Raw genomic sequence first — 19,423 nt, 5'->3', positions numbered from 1 at the left:
GAGGAACAATAGTTACCTATTTATTAATGCCTAAATTCATGAAAGAAGGAATCCAGTGATCATGAAATGCCAGAAATACAGTGAGTGACAGTTCTTACCAAATCCAAATGCATGAGATCTGACAGAATTAAGTTATTCGACAGTGTAGCAAAACAGGAAGCCCTGACCTTTTTCCACACTACTCGAGCCCGATTTTCTGATAAATCCTAGTTCATCAATTTCTTAGTGGAGTCCCTTCTTCAATTCCTTTATTGTAAAATAGTGACCCTCAAGTCAGCAGTGGACCATCCTGGATGAGCAATTTGTTCTCTCATTAGTTTCTGAATACTGACACATTTTATGTCAGATTTAGGGCTCTTTATCCTTTTGCGTAGAGACTGGCCCATTTGTCCTATGTAGGTGTTTCAGGTTGCAAGGCTGCCTGTAAGCAAGGAAAGACCTACCCACCCAAGAACAGCGAAGAGACATTTCATAGTCCAGGACCACATTACTTCACATCACAGGACCAAATAACAACATATATCATCCATCATTATACACTGCACAATAATGTACTGAATCAACATTTCTCAAACTGTGGGTCAGGACCGCTAGGAGAATCACATGCCAATTTCAAGTGGACCCCATCCCATAGCTTGGCCACCACTGAAAATATAGAGCTAGAAATACAGAGTACAGAGCTGCTGAGCAGGGAGAGCTCCCAGTGGGAGAAAGGCTTGATGCTTTGCTCTGAATAGGTGGGAAGATGGGGTGCTGGAAGGAGGGGGGAGGCAGGGTGACCAAATGTCCTTTTTCCAGGATGTGCTCTCTTTTTTAGCCTTGTGGCCTGGAAAAGAAATGTCCTCCTTTTCCCTGTGAGCGGGCTCCTGCAGGCTACAGGCACTCTTCTTGTAATTAATAAATTATATGTAAAATTGTTTTAAATTTAATAACAAGTAATCTAGTGTTTAAATTAACCACATGAAATCAATGAAATCGTGTGAAATTTAACTTTTATTTTGTCACGTCCTACATTTTTCTTAGATGTCTACATTTTGGGGTTCTTTGTCCTTTTTTTGCAGTTATGACATCTGGTCACCCTGAGGGGAGGCTGTGTGGTTGGAGAAGGATCCAGGTCTGCATTCAGCATTGGCTCCCAAGCTGGAATGTTTGAATTCCAAGCTATGCAAAATTACAGCACGAGCATGTGGTGCAATGGGACTTTTGGTTGACCGCAGTGTAGGTTTGATGCCTCAATTGATGATGTAACTTCTGGCCATGTCATCACTTCTAGGTTAATGACATCACCTCCGGTGAGTCCTGACAGATTGTCATTCTAAAAAGTGGGTCCCCATACTAAAGAAGCACTGTACTGTACTACCTTACTGTTGTTGTTGGCAACCTTCAGTCTTGAAAGACTATGGTATTGTGCTCTGAATGGTGGTTCTGGAACAGCGTCTAGTGTGGCTGAAAAGGCCGATTCAGGAGTGACAATCCCTTCCACACAAGTGCAGTCTGTCCCTGCTCTGTCTCCCTGGCTATGGGCCTTCCTTCTTTGCCTCTTTGCCTCAGACTGTTGGCCAAGTGTCTCTTCAAACTGGGAAAGGCCATGTTGCACAGCCTGCCTCCAAGCGGGCCGCTCAGAGGCCAGGGTTTCCCACCTGTTGAGGTCCACTCCTAAGGCCTTCAGATCCCTCTTGCAGATGTCCTTGTATCGCAGCTGTGGTCCACCTGTAGGACGCTTTCCTTGCACGAGTTCTCCATAGAGGAGAACCTTTGGGATCCGGTCATCATCCATTCCAGCCAACACAGGCGTCTCTGTTTCAGCAGTGCATACATGCTAGGGATTCCAGCTCGTTCCAGGACTGTGTTGTTTGGAACTCTGTCCTGCCAGGTGATGCCGAGGATGCATCGGAGGCAGCGCATGTTCAGTTTCCTCTCCTGTTGTGAGCGAAGAGTCCATGACTCGCTGCAGTACAGAAGTGTACTCAGGACGCAAGCTCTGTAGACTTGGATCTTGGTATGTTCCGTCAGCTTCTTGTTGGACCAGACTCTCGTTGTGAGTCTGGAAAACGTGGTAGCTGCTTTACCGATGTGCTTGTTTAGCTTGGTATCAGGAGAACTACCTTACTACAATCCATGAAAGTGTGTGCTAAAAAACAACTGGTCTGTAAGGTGCTACAAATCTCTTTGTTGCTTTATGCTGCAACAAACTAACATGATTGCTCCCCTGTATCTGTCTAAGGGACTATTGGACAGAAAGAGGCTTTGTTCGTGGGTTTTCTTTTATCTTTCAAGAACATGTTGATCAGCTGCCCCAGGGACTGCCCAAGCTTTCCCAAAGAGAGCTTTCCCAAACAAAGCCCTCAAATGTCCCTATTTTCTATAGTGTCTCTGCTATATTCTTTTTTTCAGTGCTTTACTACCTCCTCCCTTTACAGCCAGTTCAAGTTCACTCACACTCTCCTCTTCCTTACAGAGAAACCAAAAACACAGTGCCCTATCAGTGTTCAGAGAACCTTCAGACAAGACTACAAATCCCAGGGTGCATCTCGGCAAGGCCTCTTCTGGTGTACTCCCACCGACTGGAATTCCGCAGCCCTGCGGCGAGGAACTACAGGCTCCTTAGAGTACGACTACATCCCCCATGAGGCAAAGCGAACAAGCGAGATGAATGGGGTCCGCCCCCGGCCTCCTCCCCCTCCCCGCCAGGGCGCCCGGATAAAGGTTCCGTTCCGTGCGCAGTGCGGCTTCGGCGCGACGCTGTTGACTTGACAGGGGAGCAGGAGGCTGAGCTTGGGGGGCCGAGGCGGGAGCAGCAGCAGCCTGGCAGCGCCCGAGTCCCCGCCGTGGTGGGGAGAGGACACTGTAACGGACGCCCCGGAGGACGACATGTCGGGGGGTTGGGGAGGCCCCTCCGCCCGGGGCATCGTCAGTGGCGGAGGGGGCGGGTTGAACCGCGAGCTGTGCCGCGCCTTCGGCCATTACAACCGGCACCTGGCGCGGCTGCAGCACAACCTGCGCGAGACGAAGAAGTTCTTCCGCGACATCAAGTACTCCCAGGGGCCCGCCGCCTTCCCCCTCGTCAGTGCCGGGCCTGGCGGGGCGGAGCCGCAGCAGCAGCAGCCGCCCGCCCCCTCGGCCCTCCAGAGCGCCTCTGGCGGCGGGGGCGCCTCCCTGCAGGCCGGTAAGGACGCTCGCGCTGAGTGGGAAGGGGCCGAGGGCAGCTTCCAGGTGCAGAGCCTGAGGGGCTCCCGCAGGTGGGGCTGAGGGGAGAGGGCCTCGCTTGGTGGCACCCCCGCCTTGCACCTCAGGGGCAGCCTGGTCTCTGTGCAGGTTGGCACGGAAGCCAGCCAGCCAGTCCCTCTGAGTTCAGTGGGGCTGCTTTCCACCCACCCACTACAGCAGGGGTTTTCAAACTGGGGGCTTGGGCAGCCTGGAGGCAGGGAGGAGGCAGCGGTGCAATCCCCAGGATCATGCCGCCCAAGGCAGCTGTAGGGGGTTGGAAACACTTACCCAAGCCTCCTGCAGCCTGGGCCTGGTGCGACTTGCAGCAGGGCTCCCCGCAGCAGTGAAGGTAAATGCGGAGCAATCGCGCTCTACTTCCGTTACTTTTGCTGCTGTGGGGAGCCGTGCGGCAGGTCGCGCTGGGCTCCTCGCAGCCTGGGGAGGCTGCAGGAGGCTTGGGTAAGTGCATCCAACCCCCTGCAGCTCCCTTGGGTGGCACGATCCTGGGGATCGCGCTGCTGCCTTCCCCCACCCCCGCTGCCTCCCCCCTCCCGCACAAGTACTTAGTGGCTCTCAAACTCTCCCAGAGAGTTTGAGAACCACTGCACTACAGGGATGTGCAGTGGGTGGGGAGGCAGGTGAGGCAGAGCCTCCCCTGCAGGGTCCTTCAGAAAGCACTGCTGCCTTGTGAGGTGCCCAAGCACCCACTACCCACATGCTCCATGTGTGGGTTGTGGGTGCTTGGGCACCTCACAAGGCAGCAGTGCTCTCTGAAGGACCCTGCAGGGGATGCTCTGCCTCCCCTGCCTCGTCACCCACCGCACATCCCTATCTTCAAATGGCTCATGAGAAGAGTCTTGAATAGCTGCTAAGGGGGGAGTGAATGTGTTTTGAAGGTAGCCAGAAGGGGCTTTGCAGTGGGTGAACAAGTGACAGCAGCTGTCTCTGAGTGCTGATGCTTTCCTCTGCTGGACTTGGATACTGTTTTCATTATTGCTTTAAGTTGGTGAGATACTTCCCCTCCCCCTTAACCCATTTCTGCCCAGCCCACAGGAGAGCACATTGGATCCCATTTCTGACCAGCCTGTGTTGGGCAGAAATGGCTTAATGTGAGGACTTGTATTTAAGCTTTTGTTTCTGTGTGCTCTTCTTTAAAAAGAGGATGGCCAACATGTCTGTAAAGCAGTGGTTCCAAACCAGTGTCTATAGACCACTGGTGGTCTGTGTGACCCTGAGACCTGGTTTGGGGGGGGGGGATAGCCTTCAGTCTGTTCCAGCTTCTCACCAAGCAAGCACTCCCCCATGGGCTACTAAATTTAATTGTATTTTGTGTGTGCAGGAGGGTGGGGATGTTGCATGTTGTCCATGCAAATTCTCATTTTTACCTCAATGGTCTGCTTGTAAAGTTGGGAACCACTGCTTTAAAGCAAGCTTGGGCCAAGTGATGCTTTTGTGCTGCCTGTCCTTTATTAAGATGTCACATCAGAATGGGGAAAGGTGACTTAGATGAAGCTGGTTGTTTGCTTATCAGTTTTGAATAGTACTTCATATTGCATTTCCACTTTTCACTTGCATCATGCACTTTTGGGATGAAACTACAGATTTGTCATCTCTAACGGCTCTCTTGCAGCTCCTTATTGCTTTCTTGTTTTAGCATCTTCACATTCTTCACATGTATGAAAGAATCTCATGTAAGATTGCTTGTACAATGAATACTGCCCCCCCCCCAAAAAAAAACACTCAAGGGAGTGGCTGTGAGAGGTTGAAAGGTACTGTAACCTTCAAAAAAAAGTTTATTGCTGCTTTAGACCTTGTGGGTGTTGGCCTCAAATACTTGTCTTCTGAGTTAACATTTGCAGTTAATTATTGCAATGCAGTTTTTTCTCTCACCCCCTTTCCTGCTCTCCCCTGAAATGCGTTGGGGTAAGTGGAAAGAAGCCCTTTCTGAGATTGAAGGGAAGAGGAAGTTGTTGGGCTGGACTACATTATGAAATCTTTCTAAACCAAAGAGTGGCTAAAGAGTTTAGAAGAAGTAAAGATGTAACAGGATGCAATTTGTGGCCTGAGTGCACATTGGAGACTTGTCTAAGAGTAGTGGAAACAAATGGGGTGTTTGGGTTGAGAAATAAAGTAAGACACCAAATCAAGACAAGGATCTGAAATATGAGAAGGGTATACCTGTCCTCTGTTCAATAAACAAATGGCTTATCTGCTGTGCTTTGAAATCTGAATTTGTTCTAAGTGTGTGTACACAGCATACTGTAGTTGAAATGTGCATCTTCTGAAAGAGACCCTGCTTTTAAACAATACATTATCTTTGTCAAAACACACTGACCCTTTGAATCTTTGTCATGTGGATTACATTTCATGGTACGTAAGTGTTCCCCATTTATATCTTGGTGAGCTTTGTGTAAATGTTTTTTGTCTGAAATACAGGGTAGAATGGAGTTTGTGTGAGGGCTGCAATCCTACAAATCTTATTTGGTGAGGAATCTCACTGAACTTGGTGCAACTTCTTTTAGAATAAACGCATAGAATTGGGCTGTTAATGTGCCAGTTAAAATAAAGTTTTTATTGCTGCTCTAGCTTTTGGCCAGTAAGCATAGTAAAGGGTTTTGAGTTAGTAAGGTGTGACTGTTGTAGTGTGGTGCCTGACATCTTTGATTATACACCTGTAGTTTAGGTGTATGTTCTGTGTGTTTTTGCTGTATGCAGTAAAATTATTTTTAGTAAAATGCTGGCTCATATGAGATTTGTGCATCTGCACTCATATGAGATAAATCCAGTGTGAATTGTACAGTCAAATAGGACTGCGTGAAGTGAAATACAGTCCCTTTCTCTTCATGTATGGTCTTCTGGTTGTCATGTGCTCACAATCAAGAACTGCACTGTACTATCTCATGAGGAATATATACACTGCATATATGTACTGGTTCAAAGACTAAACTTTGAAAATAGGTGGTTTTGAAAATACATTCCCTTGATATCTATGAATGCTGCCAGATGACAGCATTTAAGATCATGGTATCAATCTCCTTACATAACTGACAATGATGATACTTTTTTGCCTCAGATGAACTGATGCTTTATTTAGGAGCAGATAATTTCATCTCTCCTTGATAAGAGCTTTAGTTAAAGTAAACTGAATGACCAGAGAAGATTATTGTGCATATGTTTCTATATTTAATATATTCAACTACTTCATTGTTCAGATCAGAATGTTCCATATCCTGAGACATAGAGTAGTTCAACTTACTCTTTCATTTTGAACACTTTAACCTTGAAATTTATGTGCATGATTAATCCGTTGGGTGAAATGAGATTTCACTATAGTTATATAACCTTAATGGGCCTATAGTTTCTTCCAAAAAAAAAAAAAAAAAGCCGGGAATTTTAATTCTAATTTTCCAACATGTAGAATATAAGTTAATAAAATAAAGATGAGTTACAGTTAGCTCTTGTCATCTGCTAGGGTTAGGTTCCTTGATCACTATACACTCTTTGAACTTTATTATTATTATTAAGAATATTTGTATACTGCTTTTCAACAGGAGTAGTTCACAAAGTGGTTTACATACCTTATGAACCTGAATCTTAACTTGAAGTCTATGGGGTTGGGTCAGTGAAATCCCAACCTGGGGTACATGTACCCCCGGGTACTTACCAGGACTTTTAGTGATACTTGAAAAAGAACTGAATAATGGCGGAAAAAGGCAGGCAGAAAAGGGCTGACATGGGGTACACATGAGAAAATGTTGGCAACCATGGGTTGGGTGCTGGTGAGGACTCATTTCTGATACATTCTCTTTTGTGCTGGCTATTCCACGATGTATTGAAGGTTGTGGGTAACACAATTTCTCCATTCAACTGGAGTCCCTGAGATGGTGCCGAACATGGTGGAGCAAGTCTGGAAATGGGCACAATGGATGATTCTTTATTGGCTAATATCAGTGCCCGTTTGATGTGGAAAATTGACCTAACCCAGACAATTTTCTAAAAAATGAGTATAATTGCCTGGGTTTGATTACTGCAACCCCTCCCTGTAGGCCATATACTTTATAGGTATCTCTTCTCCCCCCCCCCGCCACATGGCACTCTGCTTGCAAGGAGGGCACCGGCCCTCCTCCTGCAACCTGTCTTGCCTCCATCTGCCTGCTCATAGCTGCCTTAAGCCCCTCCCCCCAGTGCACTGACACAGTAATCACACATAACTAGAACAGTCACAGATAATGAGAAGTAGGTAGCAATTCTGCCCCTTGCGGATTGTCAGTTCTTCATAATCAGATTTGCTATCTGTTTTAAGGGGCAAGCAATGTACAGGCAAAGTAAGAAAAAACCTTTCTTAATGGGGGCTGTGTTGGAGCAAAAACTTCACAATGGGGGTTTAAATGGCACATCAGTCTTTGACTTCTTTCAAAATAAACATTTATGTTAAGTACGTAACTACTGGTGCCATTAACAATATGAGCCAGTGTGGTGTAGTGGTTAGAGCAGTGGTGTAGTTGTTCTCAAATTGTGGGTCGGGACCCACCAGTGGGTTGCAAACTGATTTTTTTTGGTGGGTTGTGAAAAGTTTTTGAAACATTAAAGAGAACTTTGCGAGTACTCTTGCTCAGTTTGCAGAAGAAAATTGTTAGCTGGAATGGTAACCTGTGGTATGAGGTAATCTTCACACCCCCAAATTAAAATGTCACACTTTCCTATTTTCTCTAGTAATTGGCATGCCATATATTACATGTGAATCCAATTTCAACCTTTTTGTCTGATCTGGAAGTTCCAAACTGTAAGTCTTGCTCTCCAGTTCAGCCTTCTAGGTACCCTAGAATGACTGTAAAGCAGTGGTGGGATTCAAATAAATTAACAACAGGTTCTATGTCCTAATGAGCAATGAGCAACTCAGCATCAATTGTCTGCCGCAAAGGACGTTGAAAGACTACGGCTGCACTCCTATACTGTACAGTACACACTTTCCTGGGAGTAAGTCCCATTGAACATAATGGAACTTCCTTCTGAGTAGACAGTCATAGGATTGCACTGTAACTTTAACCAAGTTACTGTAACTTTAACCCGATGTCTCAATCCAAATTGCAAGGCTGCAATTCTGTCCTCTATAGTCATACTTACAGGCCTCTGGCCACTAGTTTCCAAGGAGGATAAACATGCGGCTGAAATGGACACTTCAAATGGACATTTTTTCTTGAATTCTGAAGGCAATTGTATAATGAAATAAGGAAGGCACCAAGAGGTGGGAACTGCCAGGGCTCCAGGTTACCAACCTCTGGAGACACCACAGCAGCATGGCACCTTCACATCTGTACAAACCAATTTGCTGCACTGGGCTTTGAGCTGGGCCACCTTCCTTCTCAGTGGGAACTTGGTGATTTTTACCAGAGCAGTCAATCCTCAAAGATCTGGTTCACTTTTAGTGGTGAACATCTGGTCAGCAAAAGTGCACTGAGCACATAGTCTGACACCTCATCATCAACCAAAAGCAACAACAGCATAGTAACATCTTTACATCTCCCCTTCTTTTTTGTTCTATTACAGTATTCCTCAGCATCTGCCTCTTGCCCGCTGTACCATTTTGCATGGCCCACCTCTGGGAAGTACAACTGGAAGTAACTGGAATGACTTTATCACCAGTTATTTCCATACTAAGAGGCCGGACATGATGCAACAAACCATGGTAAGAGGCTCAGGCTACAATCCTATCCACTTTTTCCTGGTAGTAAGTCCCATTGACTATAATGGAACTTACTTCTGAGTAGACATGCATAGGATTGGGTTCCCAGGGTAGATGGGAGGGCTTTTTTGAGTGCAAGAAAAGCAGAACTGAGCCTCCTACCACTGTTTGTTGCATCGTATTGCTGGTCTCACTGCCAGGCAGTGGAGATCTGTGGGGGGGGGGGTCCTGCCATGAATACCACTGGGCACCACCTCAAGTACCCCTGGTGGTATGAGTACTACTGGTTGAGAAATGCTGCTCTATTGTTTTTACCACCCAGCCCCAAAAAGAATTCCAGTGAATTCTAAAGCTTTCCCCTCCAACTTCCAACTCTGCAATCCAGTTGCACGTCTACTCAGAAGCCCAACAAGTTCAAGGGGAGTTGTTGACTTCCAGGGTTTGAGAGAGAGAATGGCAGCCTTGAAGGACAGTTTCACTAATGAGCAAAAAAGTACTATGAGGGGACTGTTCTTCTAGGTTGCTTTCCGACAGGCAACAGCAGATACCCATCACTTTGATCTACTCTAGTAGCGATTCTCCCACAAGTCTGAGGGCTGCTACTGACCAGGGAGTGCAAAGCAGGAACCTGCAGTGGGTGGGGAGGCAGGTGAGGCAGAACCTCCCCACCACAGTCCTTTGAAAGTGTTGCAGCTGTGTAGGTGCCCAAGCACCCACAACCCAGCCTAAAAATGAAAATTAACAGCACATGTAACAAGCCTTGCAGGTTTTGAGGTTCACCCTGATCACAAGTTCTTCCCAGTGCTTCTCCAGTTCTTCTTCATTAGGTGATAAGACCTAAACCCAATTTGCAAACTTGTTCAAAAAATCTTCAATTTCTAGTCAGCCTGCCATTTCACTTGTGGGGGGGGGGGGGAGAGAGAGGATAATAACCTAAAGGAACTTTTCTGCTAGAGAAGGAGCAATGCTAACTGTACCATCCTCAGCACACTTACCTGGGAATAGCAGCCCAATCCTATGCAAGCCTACACAAGAGTAAATCACATTATATAGTAAATTGGGCTTGCTTCCCAGGTGTGAGTAGGATTGCAGCCTAAGGGCTATCCAACTTTCCAGAGCCAATGCAGCCACATTGCAGTCCCAAGGTAAGGGAACAAACATTCCCTTGTCACCAGGACTTGGTGCTGGAAAGTTACAGTTAAGAGGACTTAGGACCCAATCCTATCCAATTTTCCAGTGCCAGTGCAGCTGTACCAATAGTGCATGCACTGCATCCTGTGGTGGGGGGCAGGGAACATTTGTTCCCTTACCTCAGGGCTGCATTGTGACTGCACAGGTGCTAGAAGAAAGCCTCGCTGAGCACAATAGGACTTACTTCTGAGTAGACATGCATAGGATTGTGCCCTAAGGCTGCAATCCTACTTCTACTTTCCTGGGAATAAGCCCCATTGGCTATAATAAGAACATAAGAACATAAGAACATAAGAACAGCCCCACTGGATCAGGCCATAGGCCCATCTAGTCCAGCTTCCTGTATCTCACAGCGGCCCACCAAATGCCCCAGGGAGCACACCAGATAACAAGAGACCTCATCCTGGTGCTCTCCCCTACATCTGGCATTCTGACTTAACCCATTCCTAAAATCAGGAGGTTGCGCATACACATCATGGCTTGTACCCCATAATGGATTTTTCCTCCAGAAACTTGTCCAATCCCCTTTTAAAGGCGTCTAGGCTAGACGCCAGCACCACATCCTGTGGCAAGGAGTTCCACAGACCGACCACGCACTGAGTAAAGAAATATTTTCTTTTGTCTGTCCTAACCCGCCCAACACTCAATTTTAGTGGATGTCCCCTGGTTCTGGTATTATGTGAGAGTGTAAAGAGCATCTCCCTATCCACTCTGTCCATCCCCTGCATAATTTTGTATGTCTCAATCATGTCCCCCCTCAAGCGTCTCTTTTCTAGGCTGAAGAGGCCCAAACGCCGTAGCCTTTCCTCATAAGGAAGGTGCCCCAGCCCCGTAATCATCTTAGTCGCTCTCTTTTGCACCTTTTCCATTTCCACTATGTCTTTTTTGAGATGCGGCGACCAGAACTGGACACAATACTCCAGGTGTGGCCTTACCATCGATTTGTACAACAGCATTATAATACTAACCGTTTTGTTCTCAATACCCTTCCTAATGATCCCAAGCATAGAATTGGCCTTCTTCACTGCCGCCGCACATTGGGTCGACACTTTCATCGACCTGTCCACCACCACCCCAAGATCTCTCTCCTGATCTGTCACAGACAGCTCAGAACCCATCAGCCTATATCTAAAGTTTTGATTTTTTGCCCCAATGTGCATGACTTTACACTTACTGACATTGAAGCGCATCTGCCATTTTGCTGCCCATTCTGCCAGTCTGGAGAGATCCTTCTGGAGCTCCTCACAATCACTTCTGGTCTTTACCACTCGGAAAAGTTTGGTGTCGTCTGCAAACTTAGCCACTTCACTGCTCAACCCTGTCTCCAGGTCATTTATGAAGAGGTTGAAAAGCACCGGTCCCAGGACAGATCCTTGGGGCACACCACTTTTCACCTCTCTCCATTGTGAAAATTGCCCATTGACACCCACTCTCTGCTTCCTGGCCTCCAACCAGTTCTCAATCCACGAGAGGACCTGTCCTCTAATTCCCTGACTGTGGAGTTTTTTCAGTAGCCTTTGGTGAGGGACCGTGTCAAACGCCTTCTGAAAGTCCAGATATATAATGTCCACGGGTTCTCCCGCATCCACATGCCTGTTGACCTTTTCAAAGAATTCTATAAGGTTCGTGAGGCAAGACTTACCCTTACAGAAGCCATGCTGACTCTCCCTCAGCAAGGCCTGTTCGTCTATGTGTTTTGAGATCCTATCTTTGATGAGGCATTCCACCATCTTACCCGGTATGGATGTTAGGCTGACCGGCCTATAGTTTCCCGGGTCCCCCCTCTTTCCCTTTTTAAAAATAGGCGTGACATTTGCTATCCTCCAATCTTCTGGCACCGTGGCCGTTTTGAGGGACAAGTTGCATACCTTAGTCAAGAGATCTGCAACTTCATTCTTCAATTCCTTAATAACCCTTGGGTGTATGCCATCAGGGCCCTGTGACTTATTGATCTTTAATTTATCAATGAGGTCTGAAACATCTTCTCTTTTAACCTCTATCTGACTTAACTCCTCGGTCAGGAGGGGCCGTTCGGGCAGCGGTATCTGCCCGAGGTCTTCTGCCGTGAAGACAGATGCAAAGAACTCATTTAATTTCTCTGCCATCTCTAAGTCTCCTTTTATCTCCCCTTTCCCTCCCTCACCATCCAGAGGGCCAACCGCTTCTCTGGCGGGTTTCCTGCTTCTAACATATTTGAAGAAACTTTTATTATTCCCCTTAATGTTGCTGGCCATGCGTTCCTCATAGTCTCGCTTGGCCTCCCCTATCACCTTCTTACATTTCTTTTGCCACAGTTTATGTTCCTTTTTATTCTCTTCATTAGGGCAAGACTTCCATTTACGGAAGGAAGCTTCCTTGCCCTTCACAGCCTCTCTAACTTGGCTGGTTAGCCATGCGGGCACCCTCCTGGATTTAGTGGAACCCTTCTTTCTTTGCGGTATACACCTCTGCTGGGCCTCTATTACTGTTGTTTTAAGCAGCCTCCATGCATTCTGGAGAGACTGGACTCTTTTTACCCTCCCTTTCAACCTCCTTCTAACCAGCCTCCTCATTTGAGGGAAGTCCGCCCGTCGGAAGTCAAGGGTTTTTGTTAGAGATTTGCCTGGTATTCTTCCCCCAACGTGCACGTCAAAACGGATCGCAGCATGATCACTGTTCCCCAATGGCTCAGTAACGTTTACATCTCTAACCAGGTCCTGCGTACCGCACAAAATTAAATCCAGAGTCACCTGTCATAAGAACATAAGAACATAAGAACATAAGAACAGCCCCACTGGATCAGGCCATAGGCCCATCTAGTCCAGCTTCCTGTATCTCACAGTGGCCCACCAAATGCCCCAGGGAGCACACCAGATAACAAGAGACCTCGTCCTGGTGCTCTCCCCTACATCTGGCATTCTGACTTAACCCATTCCTAAAATCAGGAGGTTGCGCATACACATCATGGCTTGTACCCCATAATGGATTTTTCCTCCAGAAACTCGTCCAATCCCCTTTTAAAGGCGTCTAGGCTAGACGCCAGCACCACATCCTGTGGCAAGGAGTTCCACAGACCGACCACGCGCTGAGTAAAGAAATATTTTCTTTTGTCTGTCCTAACCCGCCCAACACTCAATTTTAGTGGATGTCCCCTGGTTCTGGTATTATGTGAGAGTGTAAAGAGCATCTCCCTATCCACTCTGTCCATCCCCTGCATAATTTTGTATGTCTCAATCATGTCCCCCCTCAAGCGTCTCTTTTCTAGGCTGAAGAGGCCCAAACGCCGTAGCCTTTCCTCATAAGGAAGGTTTATGTCCTCTGTCCTCTGGTGGGCTCCGTGACTAGCTGATCTAAGCCACAGTCATTCAGCACGTCAAGAAATCCGGTTTCCTTATCGTGACCAGAACACAAATTGACCCAGTCAATATGAGGATAATTGAAGTCCCCCATGATTACAACCCTGTCCTTCCTTGTCACCTCCCTGATCTGTTTCCTCATTTCAAGGTCCCCATCAGATTTCTGGTCTGGAGGACGATAGCACGCCCCCAGTATTACATCGCTGCACAAGCCTGGTAATTTAACCCACAGAGATTCTACGGTGGAGTCGGACCCACCTTCAATCTCTACTTTGCTGGATTCTATCCCTTCCTTAACATAAAGGGCCACCCCACCTCCAACACGCCCCTGCCTGTCCCTCCTGTAGAGTTTATAGCCCGGGATTGCGGTATCCCACTGATTCTCCGCATTCCACCAGGTTTCCGTTATGCCCACTATGTCAATATTTTCCCTTGTCACCAGACATTCCAGTTCTCCCACCTTTGCTCGTAGACTTCGGGCATTCGCATAAAAGCATTTATACACGGAATGCCCCAGGATGGGCTGCTTATTCACTCCTTTGTCCCCGCATCCTCTCATTGTGCCAAACCGTCTATCACATCCCATCTCCCTACCTTTCCCAATTTCTTCTCCTACCCTGCCTTTGTCTTGTTGTTCTCTAACCTCCCCATCCTCATCCCATAGGGATGAGGAGTCCCGAACCGGATGCCCCTCGGCTCCTGTCGGCCTTCCCCCAGGGATCAGTTTAAAAGCTGCTCTGCCACCTTTTTAATGTTATGCGCCAGCAGTCTGGTTCCATTCTGGTTCAAATGGAGCCCGTCCCTCTTGTACAGGCCCCGCTTGTCCCAAAACGTTCCCCAGTGCCTAACGAATCTAAACCCCTCCTCCCTACACCACCGTCTCATCCACGCATTGAGACCCCTGATCTCCGCCTGCCTAGCTGGCCCTATAATGAGATTTACTTCTGAGTAGATATGCATAGGATTCTGCTCAAAGGCTGCAATCCTATTCACACTTTCCTGGGAGTAAGACCCATTGAACACAATAGGACTTCTGAGAAGACCTGCATAGGATTGTACCCTTAATGAAGTAATGTTTTGTGCCACATTCCTGCCTTTTTTTAACCTGAGGAATTTCAGCTGTGGGAGCATCGCCTCTATGTGTCTGATAGTGTATTACACGTTGCATTGCAATGAAAAGATCCCAGGCACAAAACTGCATTCCCAAACCCCAAGGATGAAAACCAACCCCATGGTGCAGTCCTGTGCTTGTGAGAAGTAAGGGCACAATCCCTATGCCCGTCTACTCAGAAGTAAGTCCCATTATAGTCAACAGAGCTTACTGCAGCATGAGAGCCCAAGCCTATGCATGTCTACTCATTATAGAGTCTCATTATAGCCAAAGGGGCTTACTTGCAGGAGAGTGTGGCTAGGAGTGCAGCCTTTGAGCACAATCCTATGCATGTCTGCTCAGGAGTAAGTCATTATAGCCAAAGGGGCTTACTCCCAGGAAAGTGTGGATAGGATCGCAGCCTCGGTGATGAGGATGAGATGCTTCCTTCTTCGCCTTCTGATTGACAGTGTCTACTCAGAGGTAAGTCCCGCTGTATTCAATGGGGCTTACTCCCAGGAAAGTGTGGTAAACTCAGAGATGAGGATGAGATGCTTCCTTCCTTCTGATTGACAGTGGCTGCAATCCTAACCACACTTTCCTGAGAGTAAGCCCCATTGAACAAAATAGGAGTTAGTTCTGAGTAGACCTGGTTAGGATTGTGCTCAGTGCCTACTCAGAGGTAAGTTCCATTGTGTGTCCATGGATGTGCAGCGGGGGGGGCTCGCCCTCGGGGTGGCGGGGGCTCTTTGGGTGGGAGCTGCTCCGGCGCCCTCCTCTTTGTCCCGCCCATGCCCCCGACCCACTGGGAGAGCTGAGCCCATGGAGCCTCCAGGCGCAGGAGCAGTCTACTCGCCAGTCAGCCAGCTTGGCCGGGGAGGGGAGGCGCGGGGCGGGCAGCTGGGCTGCTTCTCTTGCCCTTGTCAGCAGGCTGTACCTGCGGGCACGCCGGCTGTTTGCACCCTTTCACAGGAGCTGCGAAAGCGAGCTCGCAAGGGCTGGTGAGCGGCAGCCGCATTGCGGGAGACTCCAGTTGGCCATGTCTGGCTTGCCCCTTCAGCCCCAGCAGCCTCGGCACCCACTGGGAGCGACCCTCTTTCCCCCTGGGACGGGTTGGCCCCGCACGGCTGCTGCCCCCAGGAGGGTTAGCCCTGACATTTCAAGGCGCGAGCTCCCTGGCCAGCAAACGGTTCTTAGAACCAACAGCTGGATTGGGTAGGGGTTCTATAGAATAGGTGAGAACCTGCTGAATCCCACCACTGCTGTAAAGGTTTGGGTGAAGAGTCCTTGAATTCCATTTCTATGGAGAGTCTAGCAAATATCCACGCACGCAAACAGTTGGTGATTCTGGAACCCCTCAGATACTGAAATCAATGGATTTTAAGGGCCTTTAAGCCTCCAAAGGCTACTGGAACAGTGCTCTGGTTGCTTCCAGTGGCTTTCTGAAGCCAGCAGAGGCCGCCTGCATCTGCCCGCATTCTCTGTGGGCTTCAGAATGAAGCCTGGAGGCAAAAAAAGAAAGGAAACTTCTGGTTTTCACTGAAAACCTGAAGTTCCCTTTTTTGCCTCTAGGCTTCATTTTGAAACCTGCAGAGGCTGTAAGTGAACATGCAGTACCTCTGCGGGCTTTGGAAAGCCACTGGAGGTGAAAGAAGCACTACTCCAGTTGCCTTCAGAGGCTCCCAGTTGACCTGCACTGCACTGTTTGGAGTCTCGTGGATGAAGAAATTCACAGGATCAAATTCTGCAAGACATTGCAGGCCCCCTGTATATCTAAGGTCACTAGCAGCCTCAGGAGCATAAGTAGGTGTTTTTAAAATGGCATCCATAACTGCTGACTGTCATATTAAAGCCTGTCATAATAGTCTGGTGGTTTGATTGAAGACAGAATATATGTAGCTCAGCCATAAAGGAGTTTTTAGTATTGAATAGAACAAAAAGGAAACTACTATTCTGTACGCTGTGGTGTATCTTGTATGAGGCTTGTCTTTATTGAGCAGTGCAGGCATAATTATAAACTGCAGGATGGCACTTTGTGAATGAATCCCTGGCTGACAAGTGAAGGGAGAAGGAAGTACTGTGCTGTTTAGTTTGTGGCAGCCCCTGATTTGCTGTGAATCCAGGAAGAAAAGATTGTGATGTGCAAAAGTATGAGGGAGAAAGCTCAGGTTTGTGAGAGCCTAGTTAGGTGGCATCTGAATCAAAAACCATAGAGGACTGACTTGTACAACATGTTTTTCTGACATAAGCATAGTTTAGGAGTGGGGAATATGTATACAATTATGTATACATGTAAGCTAGGCAGGCGGAGATCAGGGGTCTCAATGCGTGGATGAGACGGTGGTGTAGGGAGGAGGGGTTTAGATTCGTTAGGCACTGGGGAACTTTTTGGGACAAGCGGGGCCTGTGCAAGAGGGACGGGCTCCACTTGAACCGGAATGGAACCAGACTGCTGGCGCATAACATTAAAAAGGTGGCAGAGCAGCTTTTAAACTGATCCCTGGGGGAAGGCCGACAGGAGCCGAGGGGCATCCGGTTCGGGACTCCTCATCCCTATGGGATGAGGATGGGGAGGTTAGAGAACAACAAGACAAAGGCAGAGTAGGAGAAGAAATTGGGAAAGGTACTGTGATGGGCTGTGATAGACGGTTTGGCACAATGAGAGGATGCGGGGACAAAGGAGCGAATAAGCAGCCCATCCTGGGGCATTCTGTGTACACATGCTTTTATGCGAATGCCCGAAGTCTACGAGCAAAGGTGGGAGAACTGGAATGTCTGATGACAGGGGAAAATATTGACATAGTGGGCATAACGGAAACCTGGTGGAATGCGGAAAATCAGTGGGATACCGCAATCCCGGGCTATAAACTCTACAGGAGGGACAGGCAGGGGCGTGTTGGAGGTGGGGTGGCCGTTTATGTTAAGGAAGGGATAGAATCCAGCAAAGTAGAGATTGAAGGTGGGTCCGACTCCACCGTAGAATCTCTGTGGGTTAAATTACCAGGCTTGTGCAGCGATGTAATACTGGGGGCGTGCTATCGTCCTCCAGACCAGAAATCGGATGGGGACCTTGAAATGAGGAAACAGATCAGGGAGGTGACAAGGAGGGACAGGGTTGTAATCATGGGGGACTTCAATTATCCTCATATTGACTGGGTCAATTTGTGTTCTGGTCACGATAAGGAAACCGGATTTCTTGACGTGCTAAATGACTGTGGCTTAGATCAGCTAGTCACGGAGCCCACCAGAGGACAGGTGACTCTGGATTTAATATTATGCGGTACGCAGGACCTGGTTAGAGATGTAAACGTTACTGAGCCATTGGGGAACAGTGATCATGCTGCGATCCGTTTTGACGTGCACGTTGGGGGAAGAATACCAGGCAAATCTCTAACAAAAACCCTTGACTTCCGACGGGCGGACTTCCCTCAAATGAGGAGGCTGGTTAGAAGGAGGTTGAAAGGGAGGGTAAAAAGAGTCCAATCTCTCCAGAGTGCATGGAGGCTGCTTAAAACAACAGTAATAGAGGCCCAGCAGAGGTGTATACCGCAAAGAAAGAAGGGTTCCACTAAATCCAGGAGGGTGCCCGCATGGCTAACCAGCCAAGTTAGAGAGGCTGTGAAGGGCAAGGAAGCTTCCTTCCGTAAATGGAAGTCTTGCCCTAATGAGGAGAATAAAAAGGAACATAAACTGTGGCAAAAGAAATGTAAGAAGATGATACTGGAGGCCAAGCGAGACTATGAGGAACGCATGGCCGGCAACATTAAGGGGAATAATAAAAGCTTCTTCAAATATGTTAGAAGCAGGAAACCCGCCAGAGAAGCGGTTGGCCCTCTGGATGGTGAGGGAGGGAAAGGGGAGATAAAAGGAGACTTAGAGATGGCGGAGAAATTAAATGAGTTCTTTGCATCTGTCTTCACGGCAGAAGACCTCAGGCAGATACCGCTGCCCGAACGGCCCCACCTGACCGAGGAGTTAAGTCAGATAGAGGTTAAAAGAGAAGATGTTTCAGACCTCATTGATAAATTAAAGATCAATAAGTCACCGGGCCCTGATGGCATCCACCCAAGAGTTATTAAGTAATTGAAGAATGAAGTTGCAGACCTCTTGACTAAGGTATGCAACTTGTCCCTCAAAACGGCCATGGTGCCAGAAGATTGGAGGATAGCAAATGTCACGCCTATTTTTAAAAAGGGAAAGGGGGGGACCCGGGAAACTATAGGCCTAACATCCATACCGGGTAAGATGGTGGAATGCCTCATCAAAGATAGGATCTCAAAACACATAGACGCACAGGCCTTGCTGAGGGAGAGTCAGCATGGCTTCTGTAAGGGTAAGTCTTGCCTCACGAACCTTATAGAATTCTTTGAAAAGGTCAACAGGCATGTGGATGCGGGAGAACCCGTGGACATTATATATCTGGACTTTCAGAAGGCGTTTGACACGGTCCCTCACCAAAGGCTACTGAAAAAACTCCACAGTCAGGGAATTAGAGGACAGGTCCTCTCATGGATTGAGAACTGGTTGGAGGCCAGGAAGCAGAGAGTGGGTGTCAATGGGCAATTTTCACAATGGAGAGAGGTGAAAAGCGGTGTGCCCCAAGCATCTGTCCTGGGACCGGTGCTTTTCAACCTCTTCATAAATGACCTGGAGACAGGGTTGAGCAGTGAAGTGGCTAAGTTTGCAGACGACACCAAACTTTTCCGAGTGGTAAAGACCAGAAGTGATTGTGAGGAGCTCCAGAAGGATCTCTCCAAACTGGCAGAATGGGCAGCAAAATGGCAGATGCACTTCAATGTCAGTAAGTGTAAAGTCATGCACATTGGGGCAAAAAATCAAAACTTCACATATAGGCTGATGGGTTCTGAGCTGTCTGTGACAGATCAGGAGAGAGATCTTGGGGTGGTGGTGGACAGG

General features: G+C 47.9%; 1 protein-coding gene across 1 annotated transcript in view; it reads left to right on the top strand.

Moving 5' to 3' along the window:
• Positions 1–2,705: 2,705 nt before the first annotated feature.
• The window catches only part of DSTYK (dual serine/threonine and tyrosine protein kinase), a 56,407-nt gene continuing 39,689 nt past the window's right edge, over positions 2,706–19,423 (top strand). Inside the window, exon 1 of the mRNA XM_066625333.1 lies at positions 2,706–3,166. Within this exon, the coding sequence (XP_066481430.1) occupies positions 2,872–3,166 (295 nt within the window). The 5' untranslated portion in view covers positions 2,706–2,871. The remainder of the gene's footprint in view (positions 3,167–19,423) is intronic.

The sequence above is a fragment of the Tiliqua scincoides genome, chromosome 4, assembly GCF_035046505.1.
Source record: "Tiliqua scincoides isolate rTilSci1 chromosome 4, rTilSci1.hap2, whole genome shotgun sequence".
Classification (NCBI taxonomy): Eukaryota; Metazoa; Chordata; class Lepidosauria; order Squamata; family Scincidae; genus Tiliqua; species Tiliqua scincoides.
The sequence above is the reverse complement of the archived record's forward strand: the minus strand, read 5'-3'. Positions and strand labels throughout refer to the sequence as shown.